Source organism: Pleuronectes platessa, chromosome 9 (genome assembly GCF_947347685.1).
Source record: "Pleuronectes platessa chromosome 9, fPlePla1.1, whole genome shotgun sequence".
Lineage (NCBI taxonomy): Eukaryota > Metazoa > Chordata > Actinopteri > Pleuronectiformes > Pleuronectidae > Pleuronectes > Pleuronectes platessa.
The window spans coordinates 2,256,949-2,275,350 of NC_070634.1; the positions used below are offsets into that span (position 1 = coordinate 2,256,949).

An 18,402-nucleotide genomic window follows, 5' to 3' on the forward strand; every position below is an offset into this window, starting at 1 on the left:
TCTTTGACCTTGTGTTGGACTTCAGCCATGTTGTTAAAAGTAAACATATATCAGCCTAAATGAAAGCAATAGTATCTGCTACTGTGTTGTGTCTCCCACTGATTATCTTAATGTTATACAATATAAAGTAAATATAAGAATAATGTGTCCATACATCAATCAATTTCTCGAACAAACAATGTGAGGCCTGTTCAAGTGATGCAGGAGGAACACATGGTGTTTGACCTGGTATTTTCTAATTTCACCAGACTAAAATCTAAAATGTGAACAGTTCTTAAAATAATATAACAGACATTCAGAAATTAACAGAAGAAAAAGACCTGGACTGAGTCTGTGCATCCGCCGCTCTGCTGGTGCTCTGGCGTGATACCCAAGACTGCAGCTGAACTGATCTGTACTCTCAGCCGTCAACTTCACTGATGAGCTTCTGTTCCTGCCTTTTGGACAGGCGGCACCACCTGCAAGAGTGCAAGACGAGCAAATGTTGACATACTGATCAACAAAACATCACATTAAAGATTTTAATTTAGAAACAAATACAATGTATGATTCGGGAGCAATCTCTAGCTCCACTTAGATAGAAATACATGAATATGTAAGTGGTTCGTTGAGATTATTCCCCAGACAATGACCAATGACCCTTAATGTTCTCTGTACACAAAATGCTTGTCACAGACCTTTTTTGTGTATTAGGTTTGTGGAGTTATGTCAAGCAGAGCATTTGACGACCTTGGCTCAATTGTCTGAGTTTCTATAATCATGACTGCATAGGTATCCGGACACTGATCAAAACCCAGTAAGTGAAGGGGTGTCTTTTTCCAAGCTGCGTCGGACCCTGGACCTGACCTATAACCTGCAGGTAACATGAACTGTAGCTCATGCAAGCATTTAGGACACTGACATACAATCAATAGAATAACTTGACCAGAGTATACTTCTAAATGTATTTAGCAAGTATTGAACAGTGTGTAAATGAGGACAGTATGCATACTGAAATTACTCATAAAGGTGTTTACTATATTAAGATGAAAACAATTTTTCTCTTAAGTTTAAAAAACAGACATGGCTTGTTTCAGACATTTACACTTAAATGTTGCTCTGAATGCCCACAGAATCCCCTAAGACTACACTCTGGATAAAGTTATTCATATTATAAACACACACCCGGGTTTTTCAAACATGGTCTTTCAAAGAAACAAATGGGAACTTGAGTGTGTGCAATAAAACCCATACACTCACTGTTCACTTAACCTCACTCAAACTTAAAAGCACTGATTTGATTTCTTGCTGATTCGGCACAAGTCAGTATTTTCCCTCTGCCTTCATAATCTGAACTCTACCTCATCAAGTATGATCCCTTGTTAAACATCCATTCCACGTGCCGAAGTGCTCCTGGGCAACACACTGAACCCCAAGTTGTCCCTGATGGCTGTAGGCAGTGTGTGAGTAATATATCATAGAGAATTGATGACGGCAAAATCTGCAATGCTTTGGAAAGAGTTATATAAATACGGACCATATACCAGTTCTTTTGAGTTTCAGTTTATTTCCTTTTAAAAAAAGTTTTTTAATTAAAATACCCAAATATAAAGGGAATTATTCACTGGATCATTGTAAGTAGCAAATCCAGTACATAACTTGATAACCATGATGTGACAGTTCATAATTTTTAGATAGAAACCTGATGCCCTTATTGGAATATTTTGTGACTGCTTTGGGTTTTCTGATCTTTAAATCGGAGAGATTTATCATCTGCATGCTGATTCATTCAATTACAGAGTTACCTTTGTTATCAGCTGCGAGCTAAACACTCATGAAAATCACAACCGTTTGCTGTCCTGGCTCCTAAATGGTGGAATGAGCTCCCCATGAACATCCGGATATCAGAAGGTTTACACATATTCCGCCGCAAACTAAAAATACACCTCTATACCTTGAATACAATTTTCAAACTAACAATTTAGTAGCACTTAAATGGCACTTACTTATAGCACTTTGTAGTTCTGCTTGTTTTGAAGAGATTGTACTTTCTTGATTCTTGTTGTTCTGGGTTTGTATGGGTTGAATGCACTTATTGTAAGTTGCTTTGGATAAAAACATCAGCTAAAAAAATTTAATAAAATAAAATGAATCAGCTGAAGTTTTACAGTCAGTAGATTCTAAGACAAGTTAGCAGATGTCTGGTAAAATAAATAAAACCGATCAGTTGAAACATAAAAAACAGTAACTGGTTTGAAACCACTGAAATTGACATTTTGTGAGAATTTTCTCTCATATGGATCATCCGTTTACTTGGACTCAACAGAGAAATAAACTAGATTTTGGTGCTGCTCATACATGTCGTTATGACGAATTCCATTTGACCAAAAGGCTAATTATTTTAAAGTCAAATACCATAACATCACATGAGTCAAACGTGAATGTAAACTGCATCGAGACTGGTAGGCGGAGACATACAACTGGGCGGTCATTCGACCTTTGTGTTTGTCACTGGTGACTTTGTAAAAATTAGACAACCCAGAGGAAGGAATGTGCCTGTTCTTTCCTTTCTTATGTCCAGTACCGAACCTGGTAAATCCAATGTAACAGTAAAACACTACAATACAAAACCTTTGAAAAGTTCATCCCTTTTGCTTGGATTCTGAATTGATCTCGCACCAACATTTAAATGCTGAACGAGACATTTGCTCTGGCTGTGGGCAAAATGAGGACTACATATCCCACGGTGCATTGCGCTTGATGAGTCTTATGGGGCGGAGTTTAGTGTCGACCTTGTAGTTTGACGTACGGCAGCATGGCGAGCAAGGAGCCTAATGTAAGTGTTTTAAAAGCTGAATGACATTTATTCACCAGTTTTGTCGTCCGACTGAGTAGCATGTGTACCTGTCCTTAAAGGCATTAATGGTGTGGTCGTGAGTTCTCGTTAACACTGTCAACCAGCTAGCTGTTAGCAGAAGAAGCGTCTGGAACTCACGTTAGGTCAGCTAGCATGGCGCAGTAGTTAGCTGCTCGTGCACGGTGCTTGTTAGGAAGGTCGTGTGTGCTGAGCTGTGACTGTAGATGGGTAATGTGCCAATATACAGTCTCTTGTGATAACACACCACGAGCTAGGAGCTGCTCCGGTGACCTTTTCTTCTCCATTCACTTTGCTTCATCAGAGTTAATGTGGAGTTCGCCTTGAGTCTGAAAGGTCGTGTCCCTCTCTGTGCGTGTTGTAACTAACTGATTCCGAGATCAGCTGATGGTGTGATCTGTGTCAGTGGCTGATCATTGTGCGGCTTCTCTCTGTTACACCGGTACATAAAGTTTACTCAGCACAGGTGCTGCTCCACTGGTCTACAGGCCACGGGCTCCCTGTCACCGCCTGCTGATGGATGTCACATTGAGCAAGTTTCCTAACAGCCACCACCGAAAAGGTCTTCGTTAGGACATTATACTTCTTTAAATACTCAAAGCAAATATATAGATTTAGAAACGATGAACCAGAATCGTTTACACCCTTATCTTGTATCCATTCAATAACTTTCAACCCGATTGGTGAGTAATGTATTGTGTAAATCTTAAAGTAAAATTGTTAAGACACATTGTAAGATGAGAATTATGACATTGATCTAAAGATTCCCTATGTAGTATCTCACATCCATGAATGCAGAATGGTAAACAACGCCCCTCATGTCACAATATGTGAATTTAAAGAAATATCAAAAACTCTACAGTTTGACACCAAATTAAGCAACACAACGGTGCCTGCTGGTCAGTCTTTAGTTTATCATGGCTTTGTGTCATAGTCAGAGGTTGTCATTGGTTATATATTAATTGTTTCCAACCTCAGGGAGCAGTTCTTATTATTTATCTAAGTAGGGGTTGGTGTTAGGGCAGAGAACCGAAATGCATCAAAGTTCCAAAATAAAGCTGCCTAATTCAACCACACAGTTTGGTGTCTGACATTTTCCTGTAGATGGCACTAAGGTATTCAGGTTATGTTGGCAGATGATCCAACCATGAGGTGCTAAGTTAATTAAATTCCCCAAAACCTAATAAATAATTTTACCAGAACTATTCACTTAAGATACTTAAAGGAGTGTGTGTCTTGCGTACATTTCAGCGCTTATTCCAGCAGCTGAGGGATGTGGCAGGTCGGATGTCTTCAACTGGTGGACGAGGAGCAGGATTAGGACTGAAGCTGCTGCTTGGAGCTGGTGCTTTGGCATATGGCGTCAAAGAAGCCACCTACACAGGTAAACACAACTCTACAGGACTTTCCCATAAAGCTCTCACCATGTGGCAGGTCATGCTCACAGATGGCACCAAGAGATGCGGATGTCTAGAAAGCATCACATACAACTGGCTGTTGTATGTGCTTCTTCGTGCAGAGTCAGATTTCCAGCCTGCAGTATTTCAGCTACTAGAGAGGACATGGTGCTGAAATCCCCTTCTTCATTTACCTAAATCCTTGAGATAACAGCAGGGACACCTTTTTTAGCTTATAAACCTGTAAACTAAGACACGAGTTAGTTAGTTTGACAATGCTCACACAAAATAAAGAACTGCATCGCCGACAGAGAAACACAAGCAAATGAAGACGCATTCCAAGCCATTTTTCCTCAGAATGTTGAACATTGTCCATTTTCCAAACACAGACCTGAGTATTTCTTTCTCACTGGGTTTTTTACATTCTCTTCTCAGTCATGGCCTTATTAGATCATTCTCAAATTGTAATAGGAGGTAGTATCTTTAAGGTCACGAGGCAGACACTTTAACACCAGTTGGTTACATCTTGATTATAAATAATAGCTGACATTCTCAGCAAAATGTCAAAACTGTTCCATTTCTTACGTGTGTGTGTTTGTGTGTGTGGACACAGTGGAAGGTGGTCACAGAGCCATCGTCTTCAACAGGGTTGGAGGCATGCAGATGGACACTGTTCTGGCTGAGGGGCTGCATTTCAGGTAGGATCTGTTGATAAACTCACTCACTTGATACTAGGGCTGGGCAATATGACTTCAAATCAATATCAATAACTTTTTACTAGGGATGCACCGATATGGAAATTCTTGGCCGATACCGATATTTAAAATAACAATCTGGCCGATAGCCGATACCGATATTTGTTTATTTTCTTTTTGTTGTTATTCATTCACCCTTTTGTGCCAGAAAAATAATTAAATCATTATTTAAAAAGCACTATTCATCACTCTTATCTTTTAATGAGCACAAATTGAATCAGATTTATGAAACAATCTCTGATTTAACTAAACTTTATTTAACAGAGACATATTAGGCCCATTTTACCGCAAGTTGAAATGGTTCCTTGGGATCTTAATGAAATGTCTGTAACATATTTTGGTCAAGGATAATTTAAAACAGCACCTTTTTACCCTGTCTAAAACAGCCCTGTTAAAGTATCATTATAGAGAACGCTCTTCTCATTGATTTACGGTAGCAGTATTGCCCGTTTATTAGATGTGTTACGGCTTCTGTGTGTATAACGTATGTTGTCAATTCCCTTGTTACCTGTGCATGAGACGGATGAATAGAGCCGGTGCACATGAGAATAAAGTACTTCAACAGACGCTACGCTCATACTTTTTACGCCAAGTTACACTGCGTGAGTCAAGATAACTTAACAAGCCCTCCTCAGTTTTACCTGTTTTGAGTGTCGGGCAGAAATCACATCGCGTCAACACCCACCGTGGCCCTTTGCGATGCTTGTTTTAATTAAACAGTCGGATTCCCCTGGTCCGCACCAGTTCTCAGTCAGCTGCTAGGCGCCAGCCCGAGGGTTCTTCCAGCGGTCGCCTTAGCTGAGATGATCCGCGAGAAGGGCCCGACACGCGTGCAGAGTGGCCGCCGCTGACCGCACCCAGTCCCCTCCCCGCCTTCCGCGCCGGCGCCGTTAGGCGCCACCGGATGAGGACCTCCCGGTGCCGCACACTGAGCCTCCGGCGGCGCGGAGAGGAGGGCGACGGAGCGACTGCTCCCCCAGCCGCGGCACGTGCCCAGCGGTTTTACCACAAATATGAACATCGGCCAATGATATCGGTGAAAGTCAAGTTTATTACCGATAAGCCGATATCAGTAAACGAGGCGAATATCGGCCGCTACCGATGTTCGGCCGATATATCGGTGCATCCCTACTTTTTACTCAAATTATCTACACTAGGGCTGCAACTAACGACTATTCTGATAGTCGATTAGTCAAAGATTATTATAACGATTAATCGGATTATGAATGACACAAATTCTCAATTGCTCTTATTTACCCAACAGCTTTTAATTTTAGCTTGAGGTTGTTCGAGGCATGTGATGACTGAAAATAAAGATCGATACTTCATTCAATAAAAATTTCTTTTAATATACTTTGGTTACTGTTGACACAAAAGCAAGGAAAAATCAAGTTTTTGTCCATTTAAAACCAATGACAGGCAAAGTGCTACTAAAAAATAAATAAAAATGAAATTCAAGTTTCCCTTTTTCCTGTGAACCAAGAACAGGCCAAGTGCCGATACTAAAAACAATTTATAAAGCAAGTATCCATATTTCCTGTTAACAAAAGGGACAGGGAAAGTAGCAGCAATAAAAACATCAACAAATGAAACCACAGTCTTCTTCGGACTGCATAATGGTAATTAAAAAAGACGTTTGTCAGGCAATAGGATAACTTTATGCTTTAAGGGTGAAATTCTCCCGAACTATTGACTTTCTGGTACGTGATGCTGCTGCAACTGACCTTGACATTGATCCATGTTTTGTCGCTTTTGCATACACGCGACTTTCAGAGATAGGAAGGAAGCGAGATGGCTCAACTCCTCAGATACTTCCATCAGCTTCATCGACGAATAAATTCATCGACGACGACGTCGAATAATCGTTGCACCCCTAATCTACACACACATCTGTTTGTAGTTGCAAATGTGGGTATAGTGGTCGCACTGTTAAATCTTCACTGGTGGAAAAGATCACTCAATCATGACAATCAAACTTTTACTTCAAAACACACCCAGAGAATGGTTCATCAAAAGACAGATCATCCTGACAAAGACTGTTGCATTTAGATCTCCTCCTAGAGCACAAAAAATGGGGACATTTAATAATGAGAGGAAAATCGGGGAAATCTAAACTCAAGGACAACAAAAGGGAAATCCAAAGTATGGGATGCATATTTGATCATTTATATAATATCAAATATATAATTTATATCGTTTAAAATGATTTTTCTGAGTGTTTCCTCGCGCGATTCTCAGTAACAAAGTGTTTTTTTTGGAAAGAAATACTGAATAAATGCATCATGTTTTCAAACTCAAAGGTAATCCTTTGAATAATCAGCCACTTCTGAACCCTGAATGACAAACTATTTCCCTGTGGAAGGAGGTATGAGCTCACCATGTTCAAATAGGCCTTTTACCTTTTTTCTCATTGGCAGTCAAGGCATTCAGCTTATATTATATCCAGTCAGCAGCTGGAAGTGATTGGATCCTCTAAACCTGAAACCGATAATTTTACTGTAACTTCAGGTAACATGAAATCAATGCCTGTGTTGCAGGATCCCCTGGTTCCAGTACCCTATTATCTATGATATCAGAGCCAAACCCAGGAAGATCTCCTCTTTGACTGGCAGCAAAGGTATCACTTGCACGCACACACACACGCACGCACGCACGCACACACACACAGAGCCCACTTAGACTCAAGGATGAACTAAATTCATGCATCAACATACAATAATCCTGTTAAATCATCCCTCCTATGTAATTTACACACCACAAGGCGGTTAAGGTCTTGAATAATATAAAAATCTTGTAATATAGTGCCATAACTTTTTAAGCTCTAAAATATAAGATAAGATATAAGCATTGTTTTTTCACCAGAAGAGGGCACTAATATGTAAAGAAACAGCTAATGGAGTCATGCAATTTAAAAAAAAAAACACACAAGACACATTAATGAAAAATAACAGACATAATGGATGTCATGCACATTCTTTATTAACTGCTTTTCAGCTTTCATGTTTAAGTAAGCGTATTATACTAAATATATAAAATTATTTTAGTATAAAAGATACTTTTTACAGACTTTCTGTATAATATATTATTCTCAGTTTTCTAATATCTGTGTATGTCTCTGTAGATCTGCAGATGGTGAGCATAGCAGTGCGTGTGTTGTCCAGGCCCATGGCGTCCAACCTGCCGATCATGTACCAGCAGTTGGGGAAGGACTACGACGAGCGAGTCCTGCCCTCCATTGTCAACGAGGTCCTGAAGTCCGTGGTGGCAAAGTTTAACGCCTCACAGCTCATCACACAGAGAGCACAGGTACTGTTGCTACCACAGCCTTACATCTCTTCAAGCTGCTGCAATGATGCTGTTCTGTAACATTGTTTCATCCTATTTACAGTTAACTTTTCCCTTGGTGAATGTGTTGTCCAGGTGTCCCTGCTGGTGCGCAGGGAGCTGTATGACAGAGCCAAAGACTTCAACATCATTCTTGACGATGTATCCATCACTGAGCTGAGCTTCAGCAGCCAGTACACTGCTGCTGTGGAGGCAAAGCAAGTTGGTAAGGCTCAGCGTACCACACTCGTGTTGCCAGTCATGTTGTAATGTTGCTCACCTGCCTCATTAGTCTTGAGTTGTTTCAGACATGCGCTGAGATTTCTGGACTTTTTCCAAAGGGGTAGGGCCCCTGTGTGAACGCAAATGTCCGACTGAGAACCTCTAGAGTTTCTGTAGACTTTCTCCATCCGGCCCGCTCGTATAAAGTCTGCAGAAGGTTTGGAGGATTTATGTGAGACAACGGCAGGATTCACTGCGAGCGAGTGTGTCTGTCGATGACGTTTCATTCACGGGGCAGATGTGGAAAATGAAATGAAACAAAAAGAAAACTTAAATCCAGATGAAAATGTGGAGCCATACAACATTTCAGAAATGTTAATTGCATATCAAGGAAAGCTGCTGATCATCACAATAGACTTAATTTAATAAAGGTTCTGTTTTAATGTGCAGAGGAGTTTTAACTGATGCTTTGCTCTCTAAATGAGCTAGTTTAGAAAGACATAACACTTAAAAAATACAAAGCAAGGAAACTGAAGTCAGCTGTTTACATCTGGTATTAACGAAATAGAGGTGATTTGATCAAAAGTAGAAAGCTCTAAGTTCAGTAAGAAAAACCATCCGAGTCACATTGAGGACACATGTGAGATCTGATTACTCAGACCACATTGGGAGGTACTCTGTGATCTCATTCAGACCCGATATTTACATTCAAGTGATCGATGTCAGAGCAGGTCTGAAGGAATTCACACCTGTGAACAGCGCTTCCTGAGATTCAATCACTGTGTGAACACAAATGCATCCTGGGCCACAATCACATATGAAGCATCACTTACTCCTCTGATGTCCTCTGACCTGCTACAGTTTCATAATGAACCTAAAATCATTTTACACATTTAGTGTTTCACATACACTGAATTATTTCTACCTACAATATTAACACTGAACACCAAATTAATGTTTCATTTTATTTTTTACTATTTTGAATGAAAAAGAGCTCCTTGCCTCTCTTTCTCACACACATATGCCAACGACTCACACGTTGTCAATGTACACAGCCAGTTTGGCTAATAGCATCATGTAGTCTTTGTGAACAGAAAGAAATGGTGAAGTGAGATCTGATCATGTTGGTTACAGGAGACACATTCCTAACACCAGGCATGAACTACCAGACTTAGATCTGTCCGGTTGAGAGGGGTATTCTCAGAACTGAGGTTAAAGGAATAGTTCACAGAACATTTTTCGGTAAACTATCCCTTTAATACCGGGTGTGAACAAGGCCTCACATCATGTCAGCTGCTGCTTGACTGGTTCTTCTCACCACAGCTGCTACACTGGCTGTAACCTGTAGTCCGTATTTGCAGGAATGAGAGTATTCACTAAATAAATTAAGTAAAAATATTTGTTTATAAAAATGTTTCTTGCCTCTGAAATAATTTCCTTTTGCTTTGCACATTTTTGAATAATCAGTTTGTACATAGAATTGTATCAGTTATTCTGTTCTTGTGTGTTTAGCCCAGCAAGAGGCCCAGAGAGCTCAGTTCTATGTGGAGAAAGCCAAACAGGATCAGAGACAGAAGATCATCCAGGCTGAGGGAGAGGCTGAAGCTGCCAAAATGGTGACTGACTGATCACATGACTAACCTGCTTCTCCTAGTTAGTGACGCGTCACATCTGTCACATCCGCGGCCCAATTTGAAAACGGAAAAAATGTGTGCGGCCCACGCACACCTTTAATCACAACCATATGATCCACACACAGGACTAGAATCATACATATTATAAATTTTATAGCAAAAATAATTGTATATGAACACAGGCATATGCAATGCAAATCCAACATCAACATTTAAGCGTAACAATTTGCAAAGCAACCAATCTAAAATACATAAAGTGCAAATAGGGTATTGTTAAAAATATATTCGTATTGTTTGTATAACCGAGCACAACAATAATATCCGGGAGAAGACAAACACATTTGAGGCGTAATCAAATATACTTAAGGCGTTTAATCCCCCCAACCCCCCACAAAAAAAAACTTGCTATCACGTGTCCAAAACTGACATTAACACTGGAATTCCTCTAGTCTGACACTTCAACCTATCGGTATACTTGATTTTGAATCACACATCGCGTAAAGTGACAGTAAAGTGACAGTCACCTGTAACTCACTCGATGAGAGGGGTGATTTTGCCTCGTAGCTGGCTCCGATTCTCTCAGCGTATTTTTATAAGATGCTCGAAGTTTGGATAAATATTGTTCCTGTTTAGTTTCTATATGGCGGCGGCGCAGTTTACACATTACTTGTGAACAGCACACACACAGGCTTGGGGGTTGTCCTCTGGGCCTGCGACAGGGACACACTTGAGTCCTTTCCGCGAGTCCTCTTTTTAGTTTTGAATGATTCAGTTGAAGTTTCTGATTCCCCTGAGTCATTAGCAGCTTTCCTCTGCTCCATCTTGCTCGACCCAGCACACAACAAGGTTCTCCCTCACCTATGATTCCCCCGCTAAGGATGCATTCAAGTGTTAATGTGACGGTCAGGAAATACAACGAAACCTGCTCTATAGGTCAGATAAAGAAGAACAACGTGGAATTTAAATCTCGTGTCTGTTTCATTACCTGTGATGATAACTTAAAAAAAAATCAATTATAAATGTTTGGTGGTAATCAACGCTTACTTACAAATCTGAAACTTTTGTATCTATTTATTTTCCGATGACTTCTCACGGCCCACCTGCAGTGGCTTCATGGCCCACCAGGGGGCTGCGGCCCACACTTTGGGAGTGACTGGTCTAGATCAATGCCATTGCTGACTTTGCATATCATTTTTCCTGTGTCTATTTGTGTATGTCAGTTGGGACAAGCAGTGACCAAGAACCCGGGTTACCTGAAGCTGAGGAGAATTAGAGCGGCACAGAACATCGCTAAGTCTGTGAGTAATACTATTTATCTCCTGCAACATAATTTCTGTCTGATCCCAATGATACTGCATGAAACGTGCAAGATTTAAATTGTGTTAATATTACAGGATTCCAGAATGAGCAGCTACATAGAAAAATGATCAATGGTGATGATGAGGTAAATGGCTGTTGTGTGTTTTTGCAGGTGGCAACCTCTCAGAACAAGGTGTACCTTAATGCTGACAGTTTGATCCTGAACCTACAAGACAAGGCATCTTTTAACAAGTAGGTTTCACGGACTTGCTCCAAAAACATTGCATAACATGTGACGTCAGGGCAGCTGCTCTTAAGTCATTAATCTCTGGGCCAGGTTTTTTCTTGGTGATGTTTTTGACATCGCTGGTAATTTGATTATTTGTATGTCATGGTATTGGACTGACACAGACAGCACACAGGGATTTCAATCACTCCCCAGTAATTTTTCTTCAAAGTATAATCACAGTGTTTGCTGTTTTCCTGTAATGCTTTATATTGAGCTGAATTACAGACCTTTCATTTTGAAAAGTTGTGATTTTGGGTCACATCAGCAGTTGAGTCAGTCTTTCAAACCTATAACCAACTGTTCGAACAGTAATAAAGCAAATGCAGTTTCACTTAATGAAAACACTGACTATACAATCATCATGGCAGATAAACCAGGTAAGGTATCAACACAATGTTTTCTAATTTCACTCTGCAATGTTTATAAAAAGCTCTGCACACAAACGATAACAAGTGACAGTATATTGTAGAAGTGTTTGAGGAGGACTCACTAATGACAAGAAATAATTCTGAAGTAGCTCCTGAGCAAGTGTTTAGAACAGGCACTGCACTAGTTCTGTTTAATCCAGTGTCCCTGTCACCTTGTGTGAGTTCTTCTTGCATTAGGCCCAGTGTTTTGAATCTCTGGCAATTGCGTAAGTTGGTGGCTCAGAGTAAACTGTCATTCCTGTAAACTGTCATTCCTGCAAGGGAAAATAGTCAATGCACTCTGAGCTATCAAAGTAATATTTCAGACTTTAGAGTTTAAACAAAAGCCTGGAAGTTGCAGTTAACAATTTTTCTGCCATTTCTGTTGGTGTGACACTGCTGATTTAATAAATGACTGTTTTTCAGCTTGTCACTGGACTAAAAGATGTGATGAAGTCGACGTGTAGAGAGGAAGCAGAACTTTCTCCGTGGTCAGTTTCATCCAAACAGTCTCGCATTTGCTTTTAGGCACAGAGAATCAACACGAGACTGGACAAGTCTGAAAGTGGACAACAAGAAAGAAGCTATTTTGTTTTGTCCTGTATTTTTTTTTTTTTTACCTCCCTAAGACTTTTGCAAGCACCCTGCATTATATTTCAAGTTCTGTCCATTAATTATTTAACTGAAATTACACCATTATATCATTTTTTTTTTTTCATTCTTCAAAGTGATCAATTCAGACATTTGTTTGGCAAAAACAGGTTGTCCTTCTCATCGTCTGATAATCGCTAATTGATCAAGTGATTTTCAGTAGAAGTGCAACAATTATTAAAAATAATAAAGGAGATCAGTGTCTTCTCTTAGTAAGAACTTGTGTCCAAAATGACAAAGGGTCCGATGAGTTCCTTCTCTCCTGTTTTCATCTGCCACAGCTAGTCCTGAACTGGCTGCCAGTCTTTCTCTGCTCTACACATCTCATCAGAAATGTTCCAGTCTTCTTCCTGTAAGTCTTTGCAGCCCTGACACTGTTTGTCAGGGCTCCTCATCTCCACATTGGTGGAGCAGGTGTTCCAGATGTTGTAAACCTGATCATATACAGCCACCAGTGTTGGCAGACAAGTCAATGCTAATTTATCTGTTAATAAACTTTTGTTTTAGGTACACTGTACTCGTATCTTGTCAATTTGATGTGATTGACTTTTACTCAAAACATCAGGTTAAATAGGTTTTTGCATTTGAAAAATCTCACCTTCAGCTGGTTTTCTTGGAGTTCCAAGGTGCCATCAACATAAAGTGTTAAGTCAGTCACTCTGTTAACACACACTGTCACATCTTTTATGTGTTTATAAAGATCATGGCCATGTGATTATTCTCCTAAACTTCAAATGTTAGTTGGCACAATTGACTTAAGATTTTGAGTCTCTGTAAGGCACATTGAGGACACACACACTAGTAAAGAGTAAAAAAGCAGCCTTGTATAATAATAGCAAAACTTTATTTATACAGCACTTTTCAAAAACAAGTTTACAAAGTGCTTTACAAACACAGAAATGGAAAAATAAAGGCAGAGACATAAGAAATCTAGTTTAAAAGCCTTTTATTTTATCTTTTTAATGAGTCTCTAAATGAGTTTTAGAAGAGGGGAACAAGGTAGATTGTCTGATTCCCAGTGGAAGGTCTATAGTCGTGGAGCCCTTACTGTGAAAGCTATACCGCACTCACGCCTTTACCCTAAGAACCAAAAGCAACAGTTGACGAGCTGATATATACTGGTATGTTAAAGAAAGTGAAAAATAATTGTTGGATCAGCAACACATTTAATGGGTTCTTCCCTGACCCATGCCACATCCTCTCATTACGTTTCATGGTCATTTGTTCTGTAGTTTTCAGGTGATGCTGCCCACCAACAGACAAAAAAAAAAATAAACACAGATGAAGGCCCTCTTTGTACTTCTTGTTAATGTCCATGCAGACGGAGTCTAAACACAAACAGCATCAGAAAACAGAAGTTTGAAATGAGTCAGGCTTGAACTACTCTGTGTTCCCAGACATGTATTGGCCTTTGTTTCAAGTGCGTAAATGGATGGCAAAAGACAAGTTCAGCTTTCTTGTGCCGTGACCAGGAAGATGTCTGCAAAACCTTTGGTGTTTTCTCAGAGTCCTTAGGACTGGCATGTCTTACACGGTCTGCTTTAGAATGAGATCCTGTTTTTGTACTCACTGAAGTATTTTCGATAATATAATCTTGACTACGTGACTACGAGTATTTTACAGTATTGATTTTTCATTTACCCATTCACACACACATTCATACAGGTCATCTACTGTATGTGCAGCACTTTCTCTATCATACATCCCTCACACAGGGCCGCCAGGGACAATTAGGTTCAGTATCTTGCCCGAGGATACTCTGGCAGACAGGAAGGGGGAGCTGGGGATCAAACTGCCACCCTTCAGTTTAGTGGATGACCTGCTCTACCTCCTGAGCCACAGCCTCCTCTCAGGTATCTCCAAGTCATCCTCATGGACCTATCAACTGGGAGTCTGCATGAGCGGTTGATAGAAGAGATAAAACTGTTTTGGTTGAAGATGGTTTTGAGTCGTTAGCTGCTATCAACCATGTGGAAGCTGGCTATCACTGGTGAATTTTCATACGCAGTTTTAACACTGACACAGTTGTACTGGTTGTGTCCTAAGGTCTCCACGGTGTTGTCAGTGTTCATGTCAATGACTGATGAATTTCACATTGTCCAGCTCCTGAAGAGGGAGACAGCTACCGGTTAAGAAACCACGTGATGGCATATGGCCTTAGCACAAGTGCAGATTTCACTCCATGCTCACGGCCGGTGGATTTGGTGCTGTTGGCCAATGTGTGGAGGCATCAATAGCAAGAATATTAGCTGGTTAAAACCTATACTAATGGCATATTCTAGTTCTATCAACACAGATAAGTGAATAAATTAGGTAATTAAAACTATTCAAAATGTTCACTGGTAGAAGACAGTATTAGTCTAGTTTAGAGTTACTGAGCTGAGTCAATTCAGCAGGCAGACCAGGGCTTAGATCCCATTAATTTAGATGGTCTTATTCTATTCAATCTATCAATCATATTTTATATGTGTAGCCCATAATCACAAATCACAATTTGCCAAATTAGCAATGAACGACATCCTGTGTCCTTAACCCGCAACATGAGCCTGGAAAAACGACCAAAAAAAATATTTTTTCAGGGGAAAAAAAAAACCGAACCCTGAGAGAGCTGCTAGTGGAGATCCCTCTTCCAGCTCAGACAGATGTAATATGTGACCGAATACATCGACAAAATACATGCACTAAGACAGTGTCTAAGATAACTGGAGGAGTGTATCAATGTTTAGCGTATTTATGCAAAAGAAAATTAATGGATAAAATAGGGAATCATACCTGTCTCACGTCCTGCTGTAAGTGGAATCTGCCTCCGTCTTGTTTCCATGGTAACAGTGACATCAGAGCAGGCGGTTGGCTTGTTTCTGTAAATGAGCGCCGCAGCTGATGGAGCACCAGTTGTGATAACTTGACAACTTCATGTCTGACATGGTAATACCCCAACCAGCTGCTTTGTTCTCATTAGACACAGAGGACATCCACTGAACATACTGAAGGTGGTGCTGACAGCCTGATAATGTCAACTGCTGAACTCTGGGTCACTGACTGTGAAGGTCTTTACACAACTACTTCGATGGGACATTTTCACACCAGCTGTCCCCGCTGACCAGGCTGCATCTCTCCCGGGAGCACTTTTTACTTCAGAAGAGTGGGGTTATTCCTAATACAAAGATTAATATGATAGCTTCCTTTGTTTTGGATTAAGATTCCCTTATTGTACTCACAAGCACTATACATGCAATGGGGAAAACCTTGTTCTGTGTGTCACGGACCACACAGAGCAGTGGGCATCTATGGAAAGTGCCTGGGAAGAAGATGTAAGGGGAGTAAGGTGCCTTGCTCATGGGCACTTAGACAGTGAAATAGGGGGTCCATCTGTCTTCTTGGACTCAAACAGATACAGGTCTGGTCAAACCTCCGGTCCAGGTAGTTTTGCCAGTCCGTGGCCTCGAACCAGCAACCTTCCAGTCTGATATACCTTTTTCTAACCACTAGTCCAACGCTGCTCCATCCTTTCATAGATTAACAATTTCAAGACTCAAGCTGTATTTTACAAAATGTTCACTTCAGCTAAATGACTTTGCCTCTGCAGGTGAGTCCAATGTTGTCAGATCTTTCAAATTGGTATAAATGCGTGACCAAGCCCCACATTCACAAATCACTATTAATAACCCGTGTTTCTGTTATACTTACTTTAGGAACTCATATATGACTAGAATAGCACCCAGCAGAGCACATATGTATTTCCCCTTCATATGCCACATGTTGTTTCTTCAACATTCAGGCTTTATAAGCTGGGAAATTGGTTAAAATGTAAAAACGTTAAAGTAAATGATAAAAATATTCAGGGATCCGCTCCTTTGTCTGGATCTGCACAAGATTATATCGAATAAATTGAAAGGTAGGTGCGTCATCTAACCAAGTTCGGTGGTTCGATCCCGGCCTTCCCCCATCTGCATGCAAAAGTGTCCTTGGGCAAGATGATGAACGAATTGCCCCTCATAGACAAAGTGCTGCACATAGATGCACTGTATGAATTTGTGTGTGAATGGGTGAATGGCAAACTGTACTGTTAAGCACTTTGAGTGGTCATTAAGACTAGAAAATGGCTATATAAACACAGACCATTTACTGTTCTCTTGGCTAATATCCAATCCTCCCATCAAGAATCAAGAAAATTATTTTGGTAATTTTTACAAAATCTTGCTGACAATCAAACAAACCGATATAACCTTCTTGGTGAAGGTCAGAACAGCATATTAAAAAAAAAGAGTATGACAGGGATATATATATATATATCGGTATATATATATGAACATATAAAAAAAGAGAAAATAAATGGTATTAAAATTTTTAAACATTTAAAAACATAGTTAAATTATCATAATACAAATTCAAACTTAAAAAATAATAATGATAATAATAATAATCTGTAGGGGAGAGCGGGGTAATGTGTGACATCGGGTAATGTGAGAAACCCCCTGTATCTAGGCAACGGAACACATTTGTGGTCATTTGACCATTATGTTTTCAAGCCCCTCCCATTCCCCCCTTGCCATGAAGGGGAAGTTGGTGCTGGTGCTGTGGAAAGTATTTTTTTTCACAAAAATTTTTTTTTTGCTTTGAACTTAATCAACTGTTGTGTCAAAACAAATTGAATCAGGTAGAAAAACTTATATCATACATGTTGGTGAACTTCAAACATATAAAACCATGTGATTGATGCTAGCTGAAGATTAGTCTGAATTGCTAAGAGATGTTGTTTATTCTAAAACGGTGGCTGTGGGGTAAGTGAGACACTGTCTCACTTTAGACACTGTCTCACTTTACCCCACCATGAAGCACAAGTTAAGTTTATTCTTAAACATATTTTAGTGTTATATTACATTATATATGTTTTATTTTTAATGTCATAAACATTGTAGAAAAGCCATCATGCCAAGAAACTATACACCAGGAAGACAACCTGGGGCCAAACACCCATCGCAGAGATGGAGAGTGCAGCCGCTGAGGTCATGCAACGAAAGAAGTCCTTAAGAAAAGCTGGAAGTGATAGAAATATTGACAAGATAACCCTCAAAAGATTCATAAAGAAAAAAAAAAGTAAAATCAGTAGCCTTGGGTGCAGTAGCTGAGGTAAAGAGAATATTCACAGATGAGATGGAGGAGGAGCTTGCCAAACACTTGAAACAACTAGCTGACCAGTTCCATGGCCTTGCTCCAGTTAAGTGCCGTGAACTCGTATTTGAATACGCAAAGAAAAACAATATCCCTGTCCCTGCCAATTGGACAGAGAAACCATGTGCAGGTAAGCTAGGGTGTGCAAGAGATCACATGAATCATAATAATCATAAATGTGCTTAATTGACCAATCCCCATGATTCTGTTACTAGTCCGATATTAGTGGTTGTCAATCTAGCTGTCGGGATTTGAACTATTACAACATGTGTTGTTATCGTAGTTTTAAAGTGGAAAAAGTAAGTGGACCACTTTACCCCATAGCTGGGGTAAAGTGGGACACAAGACCACTTTTTTAAAAACAATCATAATTTCACTGCCCTTTGTCCTGAAGACAT

The 18,402-nt window shown here is 40.0% G+C and overlaps 1 protein-coding gene across 1 annotated transcript; it reads left to right on the forward strand.

Moving 5' to 3' along the window:
• Positions 1–2,676: 2,676 nt before the first annotated feature.
• Positions 2,677–13,349, forward strand: phb2b (prohibitin 2b). The gene is made up of 10 exons (XM_053429932.1): positions 2,677–2,815; positions 4,106–4,238; positions 4,865–4,949; positions 7,544–7,623; positions 8,128–8,312; positions 8,427–8,556; positions 10,065–10,168; positions 11,407–11,484; positions 11,658–11,737; positions 12,608–13,349. The coding sequence occupies exons 1-10, from the start codon at positions 2,795–2,797 to the stop codon at positions 12,621–12,623; spliced, it is 912 nt and encodes a 303-aa protein (XP_053285907.1). The 5' UTR covers positions 2,677–2,794; the 3' UTR covers positions 12,624–13,349.
• The last annotated feature ends 5,053 nt before the right edge of the window (positions 13,350–18,402 follow it).